At 48.7% G+C, this 19,557-nt stretch overlaps 1 protein-coding gene across 1 annotated transcript in view; it reads left to right on the forward strand.

Annotated features, from left to right (window-relative positions):
- The window catches only part of Slc13a3 (solute carrier family 13 member 3), a 64,534-nt gene that overhangs the window by 20,662 nt on the left and 24,315 nt on the right, over positions 1–19,557 (forward strand). The window contains exons 2-5 of the mRNA XM_036184309.1: positions 3,754–4,019; positions 5,327–5,490; positions 14,686–14,752; positions 17,186–17,365. Coding sequence (XP_036040202.1) covers positions 3,754–4,019; positions 5,327–5,490; positions 14,686–14,752; positions 17,186–17,365 — 677 coding nt within the window. The remainder of the gene's footprint in view (positions 1–3,753; positions 4,020–5,326; positions 5,491–14,685; positions 14,753–17,185; positions 17,366–19,557) is intronic.

A 19,557-nucleotide genomic window follows, 5' to 3' on the forward strand; every position in this document is an offset into this window, starting at 1 on the left:
TATCCATACATCTATCCAATACATCTATCTATCCATTCATCTCTCCACCTGCTCATTCATACATTTATTTCCCCATTCTCCTCTAACAGTACCAAGAATAAGTATGTAGGGGACTGTGCTAGGTTCTGGAACATAGAAAAGAATGAGACACAACAAACAGGGATTCCTCTTCTCGTGGAATTTTGATCCTAACTGGGGAGACAGCATAAGGCACTCTTGTTGAATGCTGGAATCTCCCCAGGTTACATATAGTCAGGTCGGTTTCCTAACTATTTCCATCGAGTACAAGATGGGCAGATTTAAGGAGTATTTTAATCTTTGGATGAATGCATCTTGAGAAACTGCATTAAACAGATGCAGATACGGTTCTGTAACTTGTCATCTTTCAATGCATCTGCCATGGAATTTAGTGGATGCCAAGGGGAACAGTAGTTTGAAACTTCTCTGGCCTCAGAACCCTCCTTGGGAATATCTTACATGGCCTGAGATGATGTGCCTGGGCTTCTGATAAGGGGATTACATGAGGTCTGATCGGCCCCTAGCAAATCCTCCTTTACAGTGCTTCTGCCCATGTGGAATGCACTACTCACTTTCTGAGTGAGGTGTGAAACTCCTTTCTTTCTGAACCACACTGGTGTCCCTACTCAAGAACAGTGACTGGGGCAGCCAATGGCTCAGCTGCTGAATTGCTTGCCTTGCAACTGTGAGGACCTGAGTTTAATTTCCAGAATGCACACAGAGAGCTGGGCATTGAGGCCTCTGCTCATAACCCAGGACTGGGGATGCAAGAGAGGAAGGCTCCAGAGTGCACTGCATTGGCCAACCAGTCTAGCCTAATGGATGAACTCCAGCCAATGCTGCAAAAGAGGTAGGCCACATCACTAATGAATCCTGAGGTTAGCCTCTAGCCTCTACACACACATCCATAAGCACATGCACACACTCATCCACATGCATGCATTTTAAAGAAGAAAACATATTTCCCACCAGATGTGGTGACTCAGGCCTGTAAATCCCAGACACTTGGGAAGCTGAGACAGAAGGAGTTGAAATTAAAGGCCAGCTTGAGCTCTGACATGTTCAAGGCCAACACGGACAACTAATGAAATCCTGTCTTAAAATCTACAGAGGTAAGAAGAGGGCTGGAGACAGAGCTCAGAGTTAGAAGTTTTTCCAACACGTGCAAGGCCCTAGGTTCAGTCCCTAGTACTTGACAAAATCAAAAGCCATATCACAACAGAACAACCCATGTTCCCATCTGCCTGCCTCAGAACATTACAGATGGATTCTGGGTAAACAATGCTAGCCCTTGTTAACTAGGTTTGGCTTAGACAGGCTCTGGGTCCAGCTGGAGAACATGACTCCTTTTGGATTCACACACAAAAGAAGTTTCCAACACAGGCAGAAGGTATCCCTTCTCCTTCCCCATGCCAAATACCTCTCTACCCCAGTTCAGAAAGCTGCTGCTGTCTCCTGGAAGGCTTTGTTCTTTAAATGGTTCTTCAAAGGACTTGGAGCCGGGATATGAAATTGAGGTGTGACAGTGACCCAAGATGAAGAGCTTAGGGAAAGGATGATGGCATCTCACTAGGAAGCTTGGGTGATGGTGTTTAATATGCCTCCGTCATCTTGCTTGAAAAGCCACCAAACATCCTAGTGGGAAATGGTCCCAGAATGTTGTTCCCCTGGAAGTCTTAGCCAAGTGTGCATCTAAAGCCAGAAGAAGCTCAAGGTATCTCGGCTGTGAACAGGAGTGACAATGCAAAACTGAGCAGAAGGATGTCTCAGTCCATTTGAGCTTCTGTAACAAAATGCCTTAGCTTGGGTACTTTATAAACAATGCAGGTTTATTGCTCATAGTCCTGAAGGCTGGAAACCTCCATGATTCTGGTTAGTAGCCCTGCAAATGTCCAAGATGGAGATGCTGGCTGATTGGGTGCCTAGTAAAGGCAGCACTCAGCCTCAGAGAGGTGCCTTGCTTTGGAGTCCTCCCAGAGCTGAAGAAAAAACCTGAGGCCTCTCACAAGGGTACGGGTCCCACTTCTAAGGGTCCCACCATAGTAGAGACTGGGTGTCAACAGAGGAAGAAGAGGGGCACTAGAGTTCAGATTCTAGCATCTGCCTTTTTCACACTCAGCTGCCACTCTCTCTATTCCCACGGCTCATCAGACCCAACCTTACCTCCCTGGAGGTGACTGCCATGCCTAGATGTTCTCTCCTGGAGAAGTGGATCTGGGGGTAGCAAGGCACCATGTCCAAGCAGCATGTTGGAGGGTCTGTGACTGTCTAGCAGTCTGAATGTCTTGCATCGGACCCAAGATAAGGGTGAAGGACCTTATACGTGTGTTTTTCTCCCAAATGCAAAGGTGTAAGGTGACTCAAGAGTCACTGACATTGCACCCAGGCATCCCAGGACCCACCTTTCCCAAACCTGAGACTCACATCAGGTGGTGTACAGAGCAGGGTAAATGGCACAGAACAGCTCAATGAGTGTAGGCTCTTTCATTCCATATCAAGAGTGTGCTTGCACTGGGCACTGCTGAGGGTCCTGTAGGGATGGCAGTTGCCATCACTGCTGGCCAATCCCACTCAACACCAGAGGCATCTGCCTGCCTCCATGGTGAGCTTCTCTGGCTGGAGGGGCATGCTCAGTCTGCCCCTGGGGGAGTCCATGCTCCTAGAAGCAGTCCTCAATCAGGGATGACAGGCAATCAGCTGTGAAATACCCCACTGTCCTATATCTCAGAGAACAGCTCAAGACATGTTCTATTGTGTAGAGCCGGCAAGGATAGCCATCAGTGCAGTCCTATGCAAATTTTCTCAACTTATTTAAAACACTGAGAGATGGTTTCTCCTCTTCCTCCTTCTCCTCTTCCTCCTCCTTCTCCTCCTTCTCTTCTTCCTCTTCCTTCTTCTTCTTCCTTTGTAACCGGACTATGTGGCTTTCAAGCACGACCTTTGTAGATAGCATCTTTTCCTAACATCAAAAGATTGGACACATCTGCTGCACCACTCTCTTAGTTAGGATTTCTATCATTGTGACCAAACACATGTGACCATAACCAAAAAGCAAGTTAGGGAGGAAAGGGTTATGTGACTTACTCTTCCATATCATCATAGTTCGTGATTGGATGAAGTCAGGACAGGAACTCAAGCATGGCTGGAACCTGGAGGCAGGCGCTGATGCAGAGGCCATTAAGGGGTGCTGCTTACTGGCTTGCTCAGCCTGCTTTCTTACAGAACCCAGGACCACCAGCCTAGGGATGGCACCACCCACAGTGGGCTGGGCCCTCCCTCATTGGTGACTAATTGAGAAAATGCCTTACAGCTGGATCTCATGGAGGCATTTCCTCAACTGAGGCTTTTTTCCTCTCTGATGACTCTATCTTGTGTCAAGTTGACACATAAAACCAGGATTCCCACCAGGATCATGCTCCAGGTGTCCCTGGGGGAACCTTTTAAGTACTCTCTATTGGTTTCCTTCTGTTTCACCTCCCACTTCCTGGGCTTCTGTAAAAGTAAATTGTGAACATTCTCTTCTTCAGGGTTTTCCACAGAGATAATGGCGGTGTTTTCATGTATCTCCAACAGTATCTGTGGTGCATAGAGACAGCTTCCCCATTCTGTAGTTGAGCAAGATGATGCTGTCCACTGCTTCCCTGAGCACAAGTCTTGGTGTGCCCCCCACTGCCCTGACACCTCTAGCCTGATGCAGGAGCCACTGACCAAGTCTTCATCTCCTGCCCCCCACAGGAAGGCCGCTGCCTGTATGTCATCCTGCTCATGGCCGTGTACTGGTGCACAGAGGCCCTGCCCCTGTCAGTGACAGCTCTTCTGCCCATCATCCTCTTCCCCTTCATGGGCATTCTGCCTTCCAGCAAGGTCTGCCCCCAGTACTTCCTTGACACCAACTTCCTCTTCCTCAGCGGCCTGATCATGGCCAGTGCCATCGAGGAATGGAACTTGCACCGTAGAATCGCCCTCAAGGTCCTCATGCTGGTTGGGGTCCAGCCTGCCAGGTAAGGCCTCAGGGCAGCCTGTGGTGTGTGTGGGGGGGGGGGCGGGCAAACAAGCTCTTCCTGTTGGGCCAAGAAGCTATCTTTTCCCACATGTTTTGGTTTATTAGTTCCTTGACAATTTGGTGGGTTCCTCGTATGTGCAATGTACAATTGATTTGGTGACAATGCCCCTTTATCTGCTTAAAAGTCATCTAAAGCCAGCCATGGTCATGCACACCTTTAATCCTAGCACTCAGGAGGTAGAAGCAGGCAGGTCTCCATGAGTCTGAGGTCAGCTTGGTCTACAGAGTGAGTTCCAGGACAGCCAGAGCTACATAGTGAGATCCTGTCTCAAAAAAGCAATAAAATAAAATACATTCTCACCGGAGATGGAGTTGGACTCCTGGTTCCTCAGTCTTGTGCACAGGATTTTAGAATAGTGTGATCAGGCACCTTGGACTGAGGCCAAGGTCCTCTGTCTCAAAAAGAAAAATGTTTTTTTTAAATATATGTAGATGGACATATTATTGTTTTCCCATGAACCCCTGTGACTCTCAGTCTCCCTAAAAGGTTGTAAATTGCATGATGCACAACTCATGGGATTTAAAATAACAATCCAGGCCTGTGAGATGGCCTATCCCGACAATATGGCTTAATCTATGGCAAAGCCTCCACTTACCTCCTGCTTAACACTGTGTATTACGTTAGCTCCAGGTGGAAAAGCCCATGACACAGATTCTGCTGGGGGGGGGGGGTGGACAAATCAGAGACTGGGAACAGAAGCAGCCAGGTGGGCTTTGTGCTGGCAAGAAGCCCAGCTACATGAGCAGCAGGTGCAGACAGGAGTGGATCCGAACAGGGAGAGACCAAAGGGCAGATTCTAGTGCTGGGTCACTATGTTCTGGAATGGGCATCATTAAGGACCTGGGGGCAAGGTAGGGAAACCCTAGGCTTGGACTGACTTTATGGCCAGGCCCCTTTAAGCACAAGAAACCCAGTTTTCCTTGGATCTAAAACAAGCTAAGAGCAGGCAAAATGGTTCAGTGGGTAAAGGCATTTGCTGCGCCAGCTTGGTGGCCTGAGTTAGATCTCTACAAGCCACCTAAAGTGGAAAGAGAGAACTGAGCATGCTCCATGACACACACACCCCAAATCAAATAAGGTAAGCCTGGCAGTTGCTCGCCTATTTGCTACCCCTCTGCCTTTCTGGACCCCAACTTCTCTACTGTAAAACCAGTCTCTTAGACACCCCAGGGTCAGGAAACTAGACCATATCCCCTCTTTGACCCCATGTTCTAGATCCAATCTTAACTCTTTCTGCCACCCAGGCTCATTCTGGGGATGATGGTGACCACTTCATTCCTGTCTATGTGGCTGAGCAACACGGCCTCCACCGCCATGATGCTGCCCATTGCCAATGCCATCCTCAAAAGCCTTTTTGGCCACCGGGAAGCTCGGAAGGACCTTCATCGGGAAGGTGACGAGAGCACAGGTGAGCTGGAGGGTTGCCAGGGCCATACCATTGCTGAGGAGATGAGCAAGGTCCACAGGCCACTGTGGGAGGCCAAGGGCACACACATGTGCTGACACATACTGTGGGCTAAGTGTTTTGATGGTGACAGTTAATTGAGAATCAGATATGCCAAACCATGGCACCCTGGAGTTTTAAGACTTGCATTTATTGTATACTAAGCAACGGTGAAGCACTCTTCCTGTACATTTGGAAGCAGGTGCTGCAGTTAACTTTGTCTGTAAGCATTTGAACAGGTGCCCATAGACCCCGAGACCCAGAGGAGCACCCAGGGGAACAAGGAGGCTGGTAAACATCAGATGGGCAACTGCCCATACCAGTGGGAACAAGGGCTGTGCAAATTCTCAGGCAGCCAATGCTGGACAAAGCATGGTCCAGGCTAGCCCTTCTTGAGGGCATTCTGTGAGAATTTAATGAAGCTACACAAATGTTTGCAGTTTCTTTCCCAGATGCAAATGCTCAAAGAATTCTCCAGCCAACTGTAAAGAGAGCAACACTATGCTGTTTCTGCAGGAGCTCCCATGATGGGAGGGGGAGGCAGGGAGTAAGGGTGACTCACTTCTAAAATCCCAACACTCAGGAGGCAGAGACAGGCTGATCCCCGTGAGTTTCAGGCCAGCTCAGCCCAGTCTACATAGTGAGCTCCAGGCCAGCCAGGGCTAAATAGTGAGACTCTATCTACTCAGAGTAGAGGCTGGCAGGAGGGGCAATATTGACGTAAGGACGCCTGTCACAGATCACACTGACCTGAGGGGTCTGGCCTCTCCACTCTCTGACACTGGGCTCTTAACATCTGTTGTGTTTTCAGATGTGTGTGTGTGGCAGGGTGTGTGTGTGTGTGTGTGTGTGTGTGTGTGTGTGTGTGTGTGTGCATGCGGAGGGTGGGGGCTGCTCAGGTGGAAGTGGCTACCACAGATCACACAGAGAAGGTGGCTGAGCCTGACTTTGTACCCAGGCAGTGTGGCCAGAAAAGGGCTACATCAGTGAGAATTCTTTTGGCAGCAATAGGAAGCACATCTGCTTTCCAGTGGTTTAAAACATAGGGAGTTATTTTGTTCAAACATGACAAAATCAGAGGAAGGCATTATGGGTCACTTTGGAGGCACAAGGATGCAGGACTTTTCATTGGCAACCCTGTGATCTGTGATCCTCTCTCTCTCTCTCTCTCTCTCTCTCTCTCTCTCTCTCTCTCTCTCTCTCTCTCTGTGTGTGTGTGTGTGTGTGTGTGTGTGTGTGTGTGTGTGTGTGTATCTCATGGTGAAAAAGTGACTGCCACATCACCTCTGCTTTAAAATGTCTTACTTTTTATTGATGTCTTTAAGAGGGGCCTAAAATCCATCCACACACCGGCTGAGATTGCCTGCTCATCTCCAGCATTGTCTCTTCCTTGATCACAGAGCCTTCACACCGCACACGCCATGCTGAGGAAGGCTTAATTTCCAACCTTCCTTTGCATCTTAGGTGGCCAGGTGTCTAAGTTTGGTCCATGAACATTCATGGAAATATGGGGTTCTTACAGTTCTGCCTTTCCAGTGTCTGCCTCCTGTTGAGTGGGTGTGACTGGATGGTGAGAGTGAGAGACACTGCGTGGGATGACGGATGGAAGCTCTACTTTGACAAAAATGCCTGATCATTCCCACACAGGTGCCATTTGTTGTTGGTTGTTCTTTTACTATTAGCTCTTTTGAGGAGTCCGCCTGCCCGGTCCCAAAATAAATCACACTTGGAGGCGTATTCTTAATTATAAATGCTTGGCCTTAGCTTGGCTTGTTGCTAGCCAGCTTTACTTAAATTATCCCATCTAGCTTTTGCCTTTGGGCTTTGGCTTTTCTCTATTTCTGTATGCCTTTTCTTTCCTTCTTACTCCATGTCTGGTTGGGTGGCTGGCCCCTGGAGTCCTCTTTCCTCTCTTTTTCTTTCTTCTCTCCTCCCAGATTTCTCCATCTATATATTCTGCCTGCCAGCCCCGCCTATCCTTTCTCCTGCCTTGCTATTGGCCATTCAGTCCTTTATTAGACAATCAGGTGTTTTAGACAGGCACAGTAACAGCTTCTAAGAGTTAAAAAATAGAAACAAAAGTAACACACCTAAAATAATATTCTACAATAGTCATTCATGCCAATAAATGCAGCAAGCTTTATCCATGAAACCATGCTAGCTGTGTTCTTTGCAAACATGAATTAATATGTTAACAAGCCCAGAATGGAATTGTCCCACAAGTGTGAAGACCTGAGTTCTATCCTCAGAGCCTGTGTTAAAAGTCAGGTGAGGCGGCACATGCTTATAATCCCAGCACTGAGGAGGTGAACACAGGTGGATCCCTGGGACTTGCTGACCAGTCAGCCTGGCCAAACCGGTGATTCCCAGGTCAGTGAGAGACCCTGTACCCCCAAAAACAAGATGCCATACGTGGTACATGCCTTTGACCTTAACACTCAGATGGCAGCTCATCTCTGTGAGTTCAAGGTCATCCTGGTCTACATAAGGAGTTCCAGTCCACTCAGCACTACATGTGAGACTATCTCAAAAAAAAAAAAAAAAAAAGGATGACTCCTGAAAAACAGTACCTGAGGTTTACTTCTTGCTTCCACATTCACAGACATTCATGGCACACGTGTACATATGCACATTATGTATACTGCATACATATACATGTACACATGCATACACGCATACCTGCAGGCACATGTATATTGCATTAACACACACATTCATATGCACACCTGCACATACATGTACTCTGCATACACATGTACACACATTTACACTGCATACATATGCACACTTGCACACCTGCACACACTGTACACATGCACACTGCACACACATGTGCACTGCATACAGACACACACACACATTCATACACAAATTGCATTGATCCATACGCCATCCACAGACTGCCCATGTCTGACAATGTGTGTTATTTACATCATGCACAGCCCTGAAAGCTGGAAGGACTTAGAAGCACTTTACAGATGGGCTTGGGAAGGCCGAGTGATGCACCCAGAATGTCACTGTTGATGAGACAGCAGAGACGGATTGTCACAAGGCCAGAGTCTTCCAGGTAACATGGGAGATTTGCCAGGTAGTGGGGTTGGCAGTGGCTCCCCGTAAATAACCAGACAGCAAACATTTTAGGCTCGTGGGCCACTCTGTTGCAATTTCCCAGCTCTGCCTTTGAAGAAGGTGGCAGAGTGCCAAGGGCTGACTATATGCCAAGAAAAAGTCACGTACAGGAGCCAAAATTAAGATTTCCTATAATGTTGTCATCCCCCAATGGTCTTTTTCTGTGGATCTTGTGTGTTTCTGTGTGTATTATACATGTTCACATGCATTTGAGGGGGTGCACATGAGGCATATATTTTGAGACAGGGTGTTCCAATGAACCTGGAACTCAACAATTCAGCTACACTGGCTGGTCAGCCCGCCCCAGGATTAATCCCATCTCCACCTCCCCAGCTCTGGGATTACAGACACGTGCCACACTTGGCTTTTATTGGGTACTTGGGATGAAACTCAGGTCCTCATGCTTGTACAGCAAGCATTTTGCTGACTGAGCCATCTCCCAAGCTCTGGATATTTTGAACTATTAAAAAATGTGGGGTTGGGGATTCAGCTCAGTGGTAGAGTACTTGCCTAGCAAGCACAAGGCCCTGGGTTCGATCCTCAGCTCCAAAATAAAATAAAATAAAATAAAATGTAAGATATGTTCTTACATGACAGGTCATACCAAGACAAGGGTGAGCCAGATTCAGGCTACAGAACTGGGGCTACTGACCCCCCTCTATGGTGCTGGCTTACTGGTCTTCAAACTGTTCCCTCCCAAGTTGTGGGGCTCAGAGAGGATGGCCTCACGGTCACCCTGGGGTGGCATCAGACAGTTGACACTACCCCTTCACTCATTTCAACCCCAGCTGAGCCTATCCCATTATACCTGTTGTATATGCAGAAGAACCATGCCCACTGAGTACTTACTGTATTGTGGGGCCAAGGGTCTGTGTCTGAATGGAGTGGGCTCCAGTGTCCTCATTTTGATAAATGGGATTTGAGGAAGAAATAAGGAGAGGGTGAGGAAGACCCCAGGGGTCACCATGGCAGGATGACCTGCGGCACTAAGTGTTTGAACTGGGCTGGCTGACTGTGGGCTGCATTCCTTTTATCCCATCCCCCTGCCTCCCACAGGATGGCCACACAAATGTTTGGATGTCTCAGTCCCTTATAACAAAACCAAAACCTCTAAGACCTTGAAAAGAGAGGGGACTCCCCCGAGGTCACATACAGTGATGATTATGAAAAGAAACCCATAGCCTCTCTTCCTACTCTGCAGGCCATGGGGAGGTCGAGGCCCTGGAGTCCGGGCCAGACATCTGCCTGCAGGTTTCTGGATCAGAGGCCTAGAAGTTAATGAACAGCCTTGGAGGCTCAGGGCGGTGCTGACTCCAGGGTAAAGAGAAAGGCCACTTCCACTCAGTCTCTGTGCTGTAGACAGGTGGGAGGACACTAGTGGACTCTTTGAACAGGGAGTTTCTCAGAGGCTCCAAGTTCGCGAGGGTCACCAGGTCAACCACAATGTCAACACAAACTGTCCTTTCCTGAAGATCCGAATGTCAACTTGGCTCAAGGTCTCATTATCTTGTGTGATGTTTATGGTCTGTACATGAAGAGGTGGAGACTCACAGAAGGGAGAAGATGCTGGTGTAGGGTGGAGGTCCTCCACCTTGCAGGGGGTCCCTGCCACCCCTCCTTCCCATTTTGCTGCTGCTAAATGTTCCGTGGCATTTTGTCATTGCCCTTTTCGCCTGTAGGGGGCGCTGTTCTAACCCCGGCTTCAGTCAAGGAGATTCCCCTCAGCCAGCAAGGGGTTTTTGAACCTCAACTCTTCTGCCTTTTCCCTGCCTGGAAGAGGCTACCCATATGTGTCACTCATATGGCTGTAGTTACAGCAACCATTCAGGTTGAGGTCATCGGCTCCCTCCCCCACTCTTCACTTACCAGTTGCCTCCTGGGTCTCTCTAATCTAGAAAGTCAGGACTTGTCTATCTTGTGTGTGGCCTGTGACATGCATGAAACAGGAGCCTGTGACAGAGGAAGGGGCTAATTTGGGGCCGCTGTGATGGCTCACACCTGTAATCCCAGCATTTAGAAGGCCGAGAAAGATGTCACATTCAAAGGCAGCCAGGGCTGTTTGCAAGATCCTCTCTCAAAACAAAACAACAAAACCAAACCAGGGTGGAGAGATGGTTCTGTTGGTGAAGTACTTGCTGTACAAGGTGGAGGACACACGTGTGGATCCACAGAACTCAGGTGAAAAGTAGACAGAGTGGTCCATACCTATAATCCCCTCACTGGGGAGGTGGAGACAGACAGCAAGTTCTCTGGAGTTTCGTGGCCAGGCTAGCCAGAGCTCTAGGTTCAGGGAGAGACTCTGTCTCAAAGAACCAAGGTGGAGAGCAGAAGAGAAAGACACCCAACATTGACTTCTAGTCTCTAAACCTGTGCACACATGCGAACATGTGTGCAGAACTCGAAGACATCAACAATAAAAGCACATTCTACAAGCTGGCAGGATAGGAGGTAAGGCCCTCTCTGCCTTTCAACATGTTTCCTTCCCATCCTGGGAGAAGGGCCATGTGATCATCTGCCTTCAGTCTGTGGCTATCTCCAAGCCCAGGAAAGTTTGAGTCAATCCTACTCATTTTGTGAATGACATTTATTGGTGCTGGGATATAGTAGGTGCTCAATAAATGCACATAGGTAATTAGTAAGCAAATGAACAGGCCAGTTAGCATCTATGCTATTCCTCAGTTTCTCTCTTCATCCTATGAAGTTAACAGTATTTACCTTTAGGCTACTGGGTGTGCTGAATGAATTGTGTACATTAAACTACCTAATGTGGGGTGTTTGACCCTCCATGGGGTCATTTTTACCTAACTCAACAGGCTAGCTCTTTCCTGAGGCAAATTTAAGAGACTGGACCGGGAAATTGGAATACTCTTTAGTTCTGTGTCAGACCTACTAGGTGCCGGGGCGAGTGCCCTAGACATGGGGTGAGAGTTATGGAGGTGTGTGAGAGAGAGGGGGTTGGCAGTTCTGGGTTAATCATCAGTCCTAGGTACAGTAAAGGCCTGGCTCTGCCACTAACCCACTGGGTCCCCATGTCCCCAACCTTGACCTGCCTCTCCAGGCCTCATTTCCAAATTCAGAGGACTGTAGCAGCCCAGCTCCATGGCTGCTGGGTGCTGTGCAATGGCAAGCATGCAGGTCCCAGCCCTCCCACACAGTGTACACTCAAGGTTTGTTACCTGTGCAGCCCTTACGTGAGCGCCAAGCTCTGGGCTGACCTGCATCTTTAGGACCCAGCAAAAGGCTCCCTAGAGACTTTGCCCCACAGAGCTGTTTCCATTCAGTCTCTAAGGCCACTTGGGTCACAGGAGTGCCGTGGGACAGCCAGAGTAAAAGGCAAGCAAGGAACACTTGCTTTGGCTTCCCTGCTTTTTCAACTTCTCCTTCATCTTCATCACCGTCATCAAAACTAGTGCCCAGTAGAGATCATTCTGACATCAGTGCGGACCCCACCCCCACCCACAGGTGCACACACCAAGCCTTTTATGTCTGGTGGAATCACACAAGTCTCATATGGAGCTCCCCAACTCTGATGTAGGCAGTCAGCAGCCAGGCTCCACATGGTACCCACTGGGGTGTACATGCCCACCACCAGGGCCTGGGCAGACATTGCAGGTCTGTTTCCCTTCTGTGGCTACAGAACTCTTGGTTTCAACCCCGGCTACACAAAAGAATCTCCTGCCATCATTGTCAAAACTGCCAAGGCCCTGCTCACTGCAGAGTCCCTCCAGACCCTCTGGGTGGGACCCACACCTGAGGGAGTCCCCAGGGCTGGGGGGCTCTGCCCCAGGTACCAGCAAGCTCTGCCAGTGTCTGACGCTTCCCGCAGATACGTGGAGCCCAGTGGGAAAGATACAAGGCAAACTAGAGATGGTGAGGGCCAGGGGTCACTGGGTCAGAGGCCATCCTCTGGGGATGGACACCTCCACTCCCCTACTCCACTCCACCCCCACATCTGTGTGTTATTAACAACCCTTTCCTTCTGCTTCAGTGCCTTGGGCCCTGGCCTCACGTACTGCATGTGGACATGTGTCCCCTTGCCCTACCTGTGAGCTGTTCAGCAGTCTAGCGGGAGTGGACCTGGCCTTTCACCTGAAACCCCTGCTGTGCTCAGCAGGGAGGGGGCACCCCAGGACACAGCAGAAATGATGCCATCAGCCACCACAGAGTCTTGTTCTCCTTTGGTGCCAGCAAGACTATGGAGCAAGAAAGGGTGTCCCCAGGCTGGTGGGTGACACAGAGAGGCCAAGGCAAGAGCCCAGACTTTTCCTCCCAGGGCACGGGGCTGACTGTGTGCCCTTCCTTCCAGTAAACAGGGCTGACTGTGTGCCCTTCCTTCCAGTAAACAGGGCTGACTGTGTGCCCTTCCTCCAAGGGCACAGGGCTGACTGTGTGCCCTTCCTCCCAGTAAACAGGGCTGACTGAGTAACCTATGTCTAGAAGGAAATTCCTATGTGGAAAAAAAAATCAAATGGTGAGTGTGTATGTGTATGTGTATGTGTGTGTGTACGCGTGCGCACATGAGAGAGTCAGAGCCTCCAGTCCCACTGTCCCTTTTTGACACGTTAGCACCTTCCTGCCTCAGGACCTTTGTGTTCCCTCTTCACCACCCTTGGAATTTGCACCACTTGTCCTGTCCCCACCTCCAGCACACCTCTGAGAGATGACAGATGTCCTTCCCATATGTCAGCCAGACTCCTGAAGATGATGTCTCATTCCCTCCCCTGTGGTATTTCCTGTGACACCCACCCACATTACATGTCCTGCCTATTTACCTTGTGCTGGAAGGCAATACCCCTGTGAAGAAGAAGTGGTACCCCTGTGAAGAAGAAGGCGGTACCCCTGTAAAGAAGAAGGCGGTACCCCTGTGAAGAAGAAGGCGGTACCCCTGTGACCAGCCTCTTCATGTCTCATCATTCACTGCTGGGCACACAAGAGACACAGGAGATTTTGTGCTCGGCCCATTTTGTAAAATTTGTGTACTTGAATCCCAGCCCTTGTACCTGCTAGCAGTGAGGTCTTGATTTCAAAAGAAGAGAAACACACACACACAGCTTGCACAACCTCAGTGTCTGTGACCACTGGTGTCGCGGCCACTATCCTCTGACTTACCCTGGACAGCCAGCTCCCTGCAGTCCATCCAAACCTAGAGAAACCTGGAAAATATAACTACACATCTTCCTTCTCAGGCCCCTCATCCTACGGGGCCTTCTGTCACCTTTGACTTTCCATCACTGTCCCAGGATGCCAGGTGCTGTGGAGCCATCTTTTTGTACACTGTGAATATGTGTTGCTGTCATTGGTTTAATAAAGAGCTTACTAGTCAATAGCTAGGCAAGAAGCTAAGCGGGAGAGCCAGACTGAGAGAATGCTGGGAAGAAGAAGGGCAGAGTCGCCAGCCAGCTGCAGAGGAAGCAGGACATGTAGAAGATGAGGTAACAAGCCATGAACTATATGGCAGCACATAAACTCATAAATATGGGTTAACTTAAGATGTAAGAGCTAGTTAGGAACAAGCCTAAGCTGTAGGTCAAATATTTATAGTTAAAAACAAGTCACCCTGTTGTTTATTGGGGAGCTGGTGGTCCTGATGAAAAACCCCACCTATAGCCAGGCTTGCCCAGCTCTGCCAGCTTTTCCCACCACAGGGCCTTTGCACTTGATATTCCTGTTTCCTGTAGCCTTTTCCCATGGAGCTTCACAGGACTGGCCACTGTCATCCTGTAGGCATCATCGAATGTCATCAGCTCATAGTGACGTGGCACTTGACTGTCACGTTCTCTTCCTACCCTGGTTTATTTCTTTGATAACATTCATCACTGCCTGAAATCATCATCATTATTTTCTCTATCTCTTCTTCCTTCCCTCCTTCTTCCCTCTCCACGGCTGTCTCTTGATCTGCCTCACTGTTTTCTTCAGTGAATAGCACACCGTCTTGGCAGTGAAATCTCGTTCCTGATTGGCTGCACAGGAGTTGGAAGCTTCCAGTTAGTCTCCTTGGGAGTCACTAACGTGTCTGCTCTTTTCTCCCAGCTGCTGTACGGGGAAATGGACTTCGAACAGTGCCCACGGAGATGCAGTTTCTCGCCAGCTCAGAAGGGTAAGCTCTGACCACACTCCTGGGAAATCCCAAGCCCAATTCAAGGGGCGATTGACAAGGCCTGGGTTCCACACCAGCCCCAAGTTCTCTCCAGTTAGTCCAGGGTCCAGGTTCTGCCCTTCACTGCTGTGGCTGAGGTAAGGCTCTGCTTTTTACAAAGCAACCAGTAGCCAGATGTAGAAACACACCACACACACACACACACACACACACACACACACACACACACACACCTGTAATTACAGCCCTTTGGAGACTGAGGAAGGATGAAGAGTTGAAGGCTAGCCTGAGCTACATAGCAAGACACTATCTCAAAACTTCTAATTATATCTAACTAGAAGGCAGCCATGAGGCTAGAGAGGTAGCTGTCAAACACAAAGATGAGTTTGAGCCCAGAATTCACATAGAAAAAAAGAAAGAGAGAGAGAGAGAGAGAGAGAGAGAGAGAGACAGAGAGAGAGAGACAGAGAGACAGAGAGACAGAGAGAGAGACAGAGAGAGACAGAGAGAGACAGAGAGAAAGGAAGGAAGGAAGGAAGGAAGGAAGGAAGGAAGGAAGGAAGGAAGGAAGGAAGGAAGGAAGAAAATGCCAACCAAGCACAGTGGCCACAAGGAGAATCCTAGGCTAGATTCCAGTGAGTCTAGCCTCCTTGGTGAGCTCAGACCAATGAGAGATGCCACTCAAAAATGCTAGACACCTGGAGATGATGCTCAAGGTTGACTTCTGACCTCCACAGGCATGCATGCATATATGGGTACACGTGCATGTACAGGAACAGAAAAGTGCACATACAGGCAAGCATGTACATACAGGCACACTCATGGTCTACCCTCCTGGGTCCTTCCTTTCCAGGGGCAAGCAACAAGCCCTGCAGCCTTGGAGTTAGCCTCCTGCCCATTGGTTGCCTCTGTATGTCTGTGTGTTCACAACCACAGCACACATGTGGAGGTCAGAGGTCAACTTGCAGGCCTCAGTTCTTTCCTACCACCATGTGGGTTCGAGTGATCAAACTCAGGTCCTCTTGCAATTGATCAATTTTACTTTTGAAAATAAAGTTTCAAATATATGTTTTAAAAATTGCTTGGGCAATTACCTTGCCTTCATTCTAGTGTTAGAGCTCACACCCAGGCCAGAGCACATTAGGCAAGCCTGTTGAACTCTACAATTTCTCTAAGTCTTTATTCCTTTTTCTTTTCCTGACTAATTGACAGACGGCATGATGTTTTGAGACACGTACATGTGGTGAATTGATTGCTTTAGTCAAGATGGCCAGCATACCCTGCCCCCCACCTCAGACCCTGTACATGCAATTCCTAATTCTAGCCATATATAAGCACTTTATAGCATCCCTAGAAAGAGAGCAGCCCCCTTCAGGGATGAGAGGTAGCTCAGTCTATAAAGGGCTTTTCATATAAGCCTGAGGATCTGAGTTCAAATAAAATAAATAAAAGCCAGGCATGGCAGTGCACACCTATCAACCCAGAACTGGAGAATGGAGGCAAGATAACCCTTGAGGCTAACTGGTGATCCAGTCCAGCTGTATCCAGGTCTCCAATTTTGTGACAGGGGGTTCTCACTGTGTAACCCAAGCTGACCTCAAACTCAGGATCCTCCAGCCTCAGCCTCTAGAGCACTGGAATCACAGGCCATTCCACCTCTGGCTTCCTAGTCTCTCAAAGAAACCATTAGTAACTTTGTTTCATTCTTTCCCAAAACTGTCTCAGGGAAACAATACAGAAAATTCAAAGAAGAAATAAAAGTGGGGGAACACCATAATTCCATTCCCTAGGAAGGAAACAAAAGAGGATTGTGTATACCATTGGAGACTAGAATACTTGCACATCCACAAGGCACAGTATTCCATGAATATTTGTACAGCAAAAGTCTGGGCAATGATGTGAGCTGCCACTCCTGTGATTCCTGATGCAGACACTTATCTTAACAGATACTTCAAGTCACCCATTTAATTTCATTTTTAAATTTTCATTTTGTCTGAGTTTGTGTGCATGTATGCATGAGTGTGCATGCCACACACAAGTGTGGAGGCCAGAGAACATCTTGTAGGAGTCAGTTCTGTGCTTTCACCATGTAAACCCCAGGGGCCTTTACCTGCTGAGCCATCTCACTGGCCCTGAAATGATACATTGTAACAGCTGTATCCCATCCAGAAAGAGACTCTGCAAGTAGCCAATTCCCCTTGGATGGATATTTAATGCTGTGGTGCACCTTGCTACCAACTGAGATGCTTATCTCATTGTTTCTTTGGGGTAAATTCTTTGAGCAGAATATATGAGCTCAAGGCTTTCAGGGTCCATGGCAGTTTTGACTTGAGGAAGAATCCTGAAGTAGCAAGCAGGGCATCAATGGTTGGCTCCCTCTGGGGCCAGAGCTCCTGACCGCTCCGAATGGCCTCTCTCTGCACTTCCCCACAGAGGCCACCCTGAGGAGGCAGAGGCCCCACTGGAGCTGCCCGTTGACTCCAAAGAAGAAGAACACCGCAAAAACATCTGGAAGGGCTTCCTCATCTCCATCCCCTACTCAGCCAGTATCGGGGGCACTGCCACCCTCACAGGCACAGCCCCCAACCTCATCCTGCTTGGCCAGCTCAAGAGGTAAGTGTGGGACTGAGATGGCTTAGTGGGCAAAGTGTTTGCTCTGCAACATGAGGACCTGAATTTGGATCCCCAGAACCCACTTAAAAGTGAGGCGTGGTGGTACATGCCTGTAATCCATCTCTGGGGAGGTAGAGACAGATCCCTGGGGATTCACTGGCCAGCCAGTATAGTTGAGTCAATGAGCTCCAGGTTCATTGAGAGGTCCTTGTAGCAGGAATCTTAAAAGTTCTTATTAATAAAGTCAAACCTGAGGCCAGTTATTGGGGTGAATGCTGGAAGATCAGAGAAGCAGAGCAAGCCACAGCCACCTCGCTTTGCCAATTCCTCAGCTGATCCTGTTTCCTCAGACTGATGCCTCTGAGTTCTCATCCAAATGGCTCTCAGCTGAACTGTGCTGCTCAAAGCCTAAAAGCTTAACCAGCCAAATGCTTCTAGTTTCTGGTCCTCACGCCTTATATACCTTTCTACTTTCTGCCGGCACTCCCTGGGATTAAAAGCTCACTTCTTGGGATTAAAGGCGTGTGTCACCGTGCTTGGCTGATTCCAATGTAGCCTTGAACTCACAGAGATCCAGAGGGATTTCTGCCTCTGGAATGCTGGAATTAAAGGCATGAGTGCCACCATTTTCTAGCCTCTGTATCTAGTGGCTGCTCTGTTTTCTGTTCTCTGACTCCAGGTAAGTGTATTAGGGTGCACAATATTTTGGGAACACAATACCACCACAGGTCCTACCTTAAAAAGTAAGGAGAAGAGTGATTGAGGAGGACACTCACCATTGACGTCAGACCTCCACATGCACACACACACACACACACACACACTCACTCACACAACACACATACACACATGCACACACACATGCACACACACACACAGAGAGAGAGAGAGAGAGAGAGAGAGAGAGAGAGAGAGAGAGAGAGAGTTCGTTCTCTGTGGGCTAAGGGTTTGCCCCTTTCTCCTTCTCCTTACTTACTTATTTCACAGCCAAGGATGGTGATCAAGTCCCCCTTGGCCTAGCTCTGGGGACACAGAAACACCTAGTATCATCAAATCTCTGTCTTTGGGGAACCTCCATTCTGGGAAAAAGACAGGCAATGGGCAAAGAGCAAAAGAATGCTGGATGGCATGGCTTGTCTTCTAATACTCAGGAATTAGAGACAGGGTGGTCAGAGGTTGAAGGTCACCCTAATAGGGTTTGAGGTCAGCCTGGGCTACTTGGGACCCTGTCTCAAAAACACAAAACAAAAAGCGAATTATTGTATGCTGCACATGGTGGGAAATCAAATGAACAGTTGGGAGTACAGAAGTGACAAGATCGGAGCCCTGTGGTGACAGGTCAGTCAGGAACATCTGTTTGCTGACATGACATCTGGAAAGAGCTCTAGAGAAAATGGCTCCTGCCTTGCCCTGGTGCTGGGACAGAGACGCATTAGGGACCATTGAGCTCAGGGAGGACTTGGCTGGGCATCTTCCCTGTCCTACCAAAGATACCTTTTTCCTTCTAGTACACAGGCTACCTCCCAAAGCTGTCTGCCTATCTAATGCATGTTTCCCATGTGATAAAAACATGCAGGCTTCAGTGAATTCAAATTCAAGGAGTGGTTTGGCCATTGCTTCCTATGTGCCTTAAGACTCCATTCTTCACTCTGAAATAAATACCCTGCTAGCTGCTGCTTCTAGACTCGGAGAGTCTGTCTTTCCACCTCTGTGCACCCCCTTTCCATGTCTGGCCATGCCTCTCTCTGTGTGTACCCCTCCTGGAGTACCTGTCACTTTCTGTGTGTGTTTGTCAGTCTGTTTATATGGCTGTTTCTCTGTGACTCTCCCATTGTTTTTACTTTTAGACGGGTCCTCTCTTTTATGTAGCGCTGTGCGATGGTCCTTCTGTATGCTGTGGATGTGTGTTGCTCTCATTGGTTGATAAGGCTGTTTTGGCCTATGGCAAGGCAGGGTAAGGTTAGATGGAAGAATCAAACTGAGGACTGGAAGGAAGAGGGGAGAGTCAAGACAGACATGAGCCAACTGCCCAAGGAACAAGATGCCAGAGGATTGGTAAGCCACGGGTCATGTGGTGTAGGGGACTATGGGGGTCCAGTCCCTCGATAGCCCCCTCCCAGGGTCCGGGAAGAATCTACAACCAGCTGATAATTAATCTTTGAAGAAAGGAAATGAATCCATGTACACGAAAC

Source organism: Onychomys torridus, chromosome 4, assembly GCF_903995425.1.
Source record: "Onychomys torridus chromosome 4, mOncTor1.1, whole genome shotgun sequence".
Taxonomy (NCBI): Eukaryota; Metazoa; Chordata; class Mammalia; order Rodentia; family Cricetidae; genus Onychomys; species Onychomys torridus.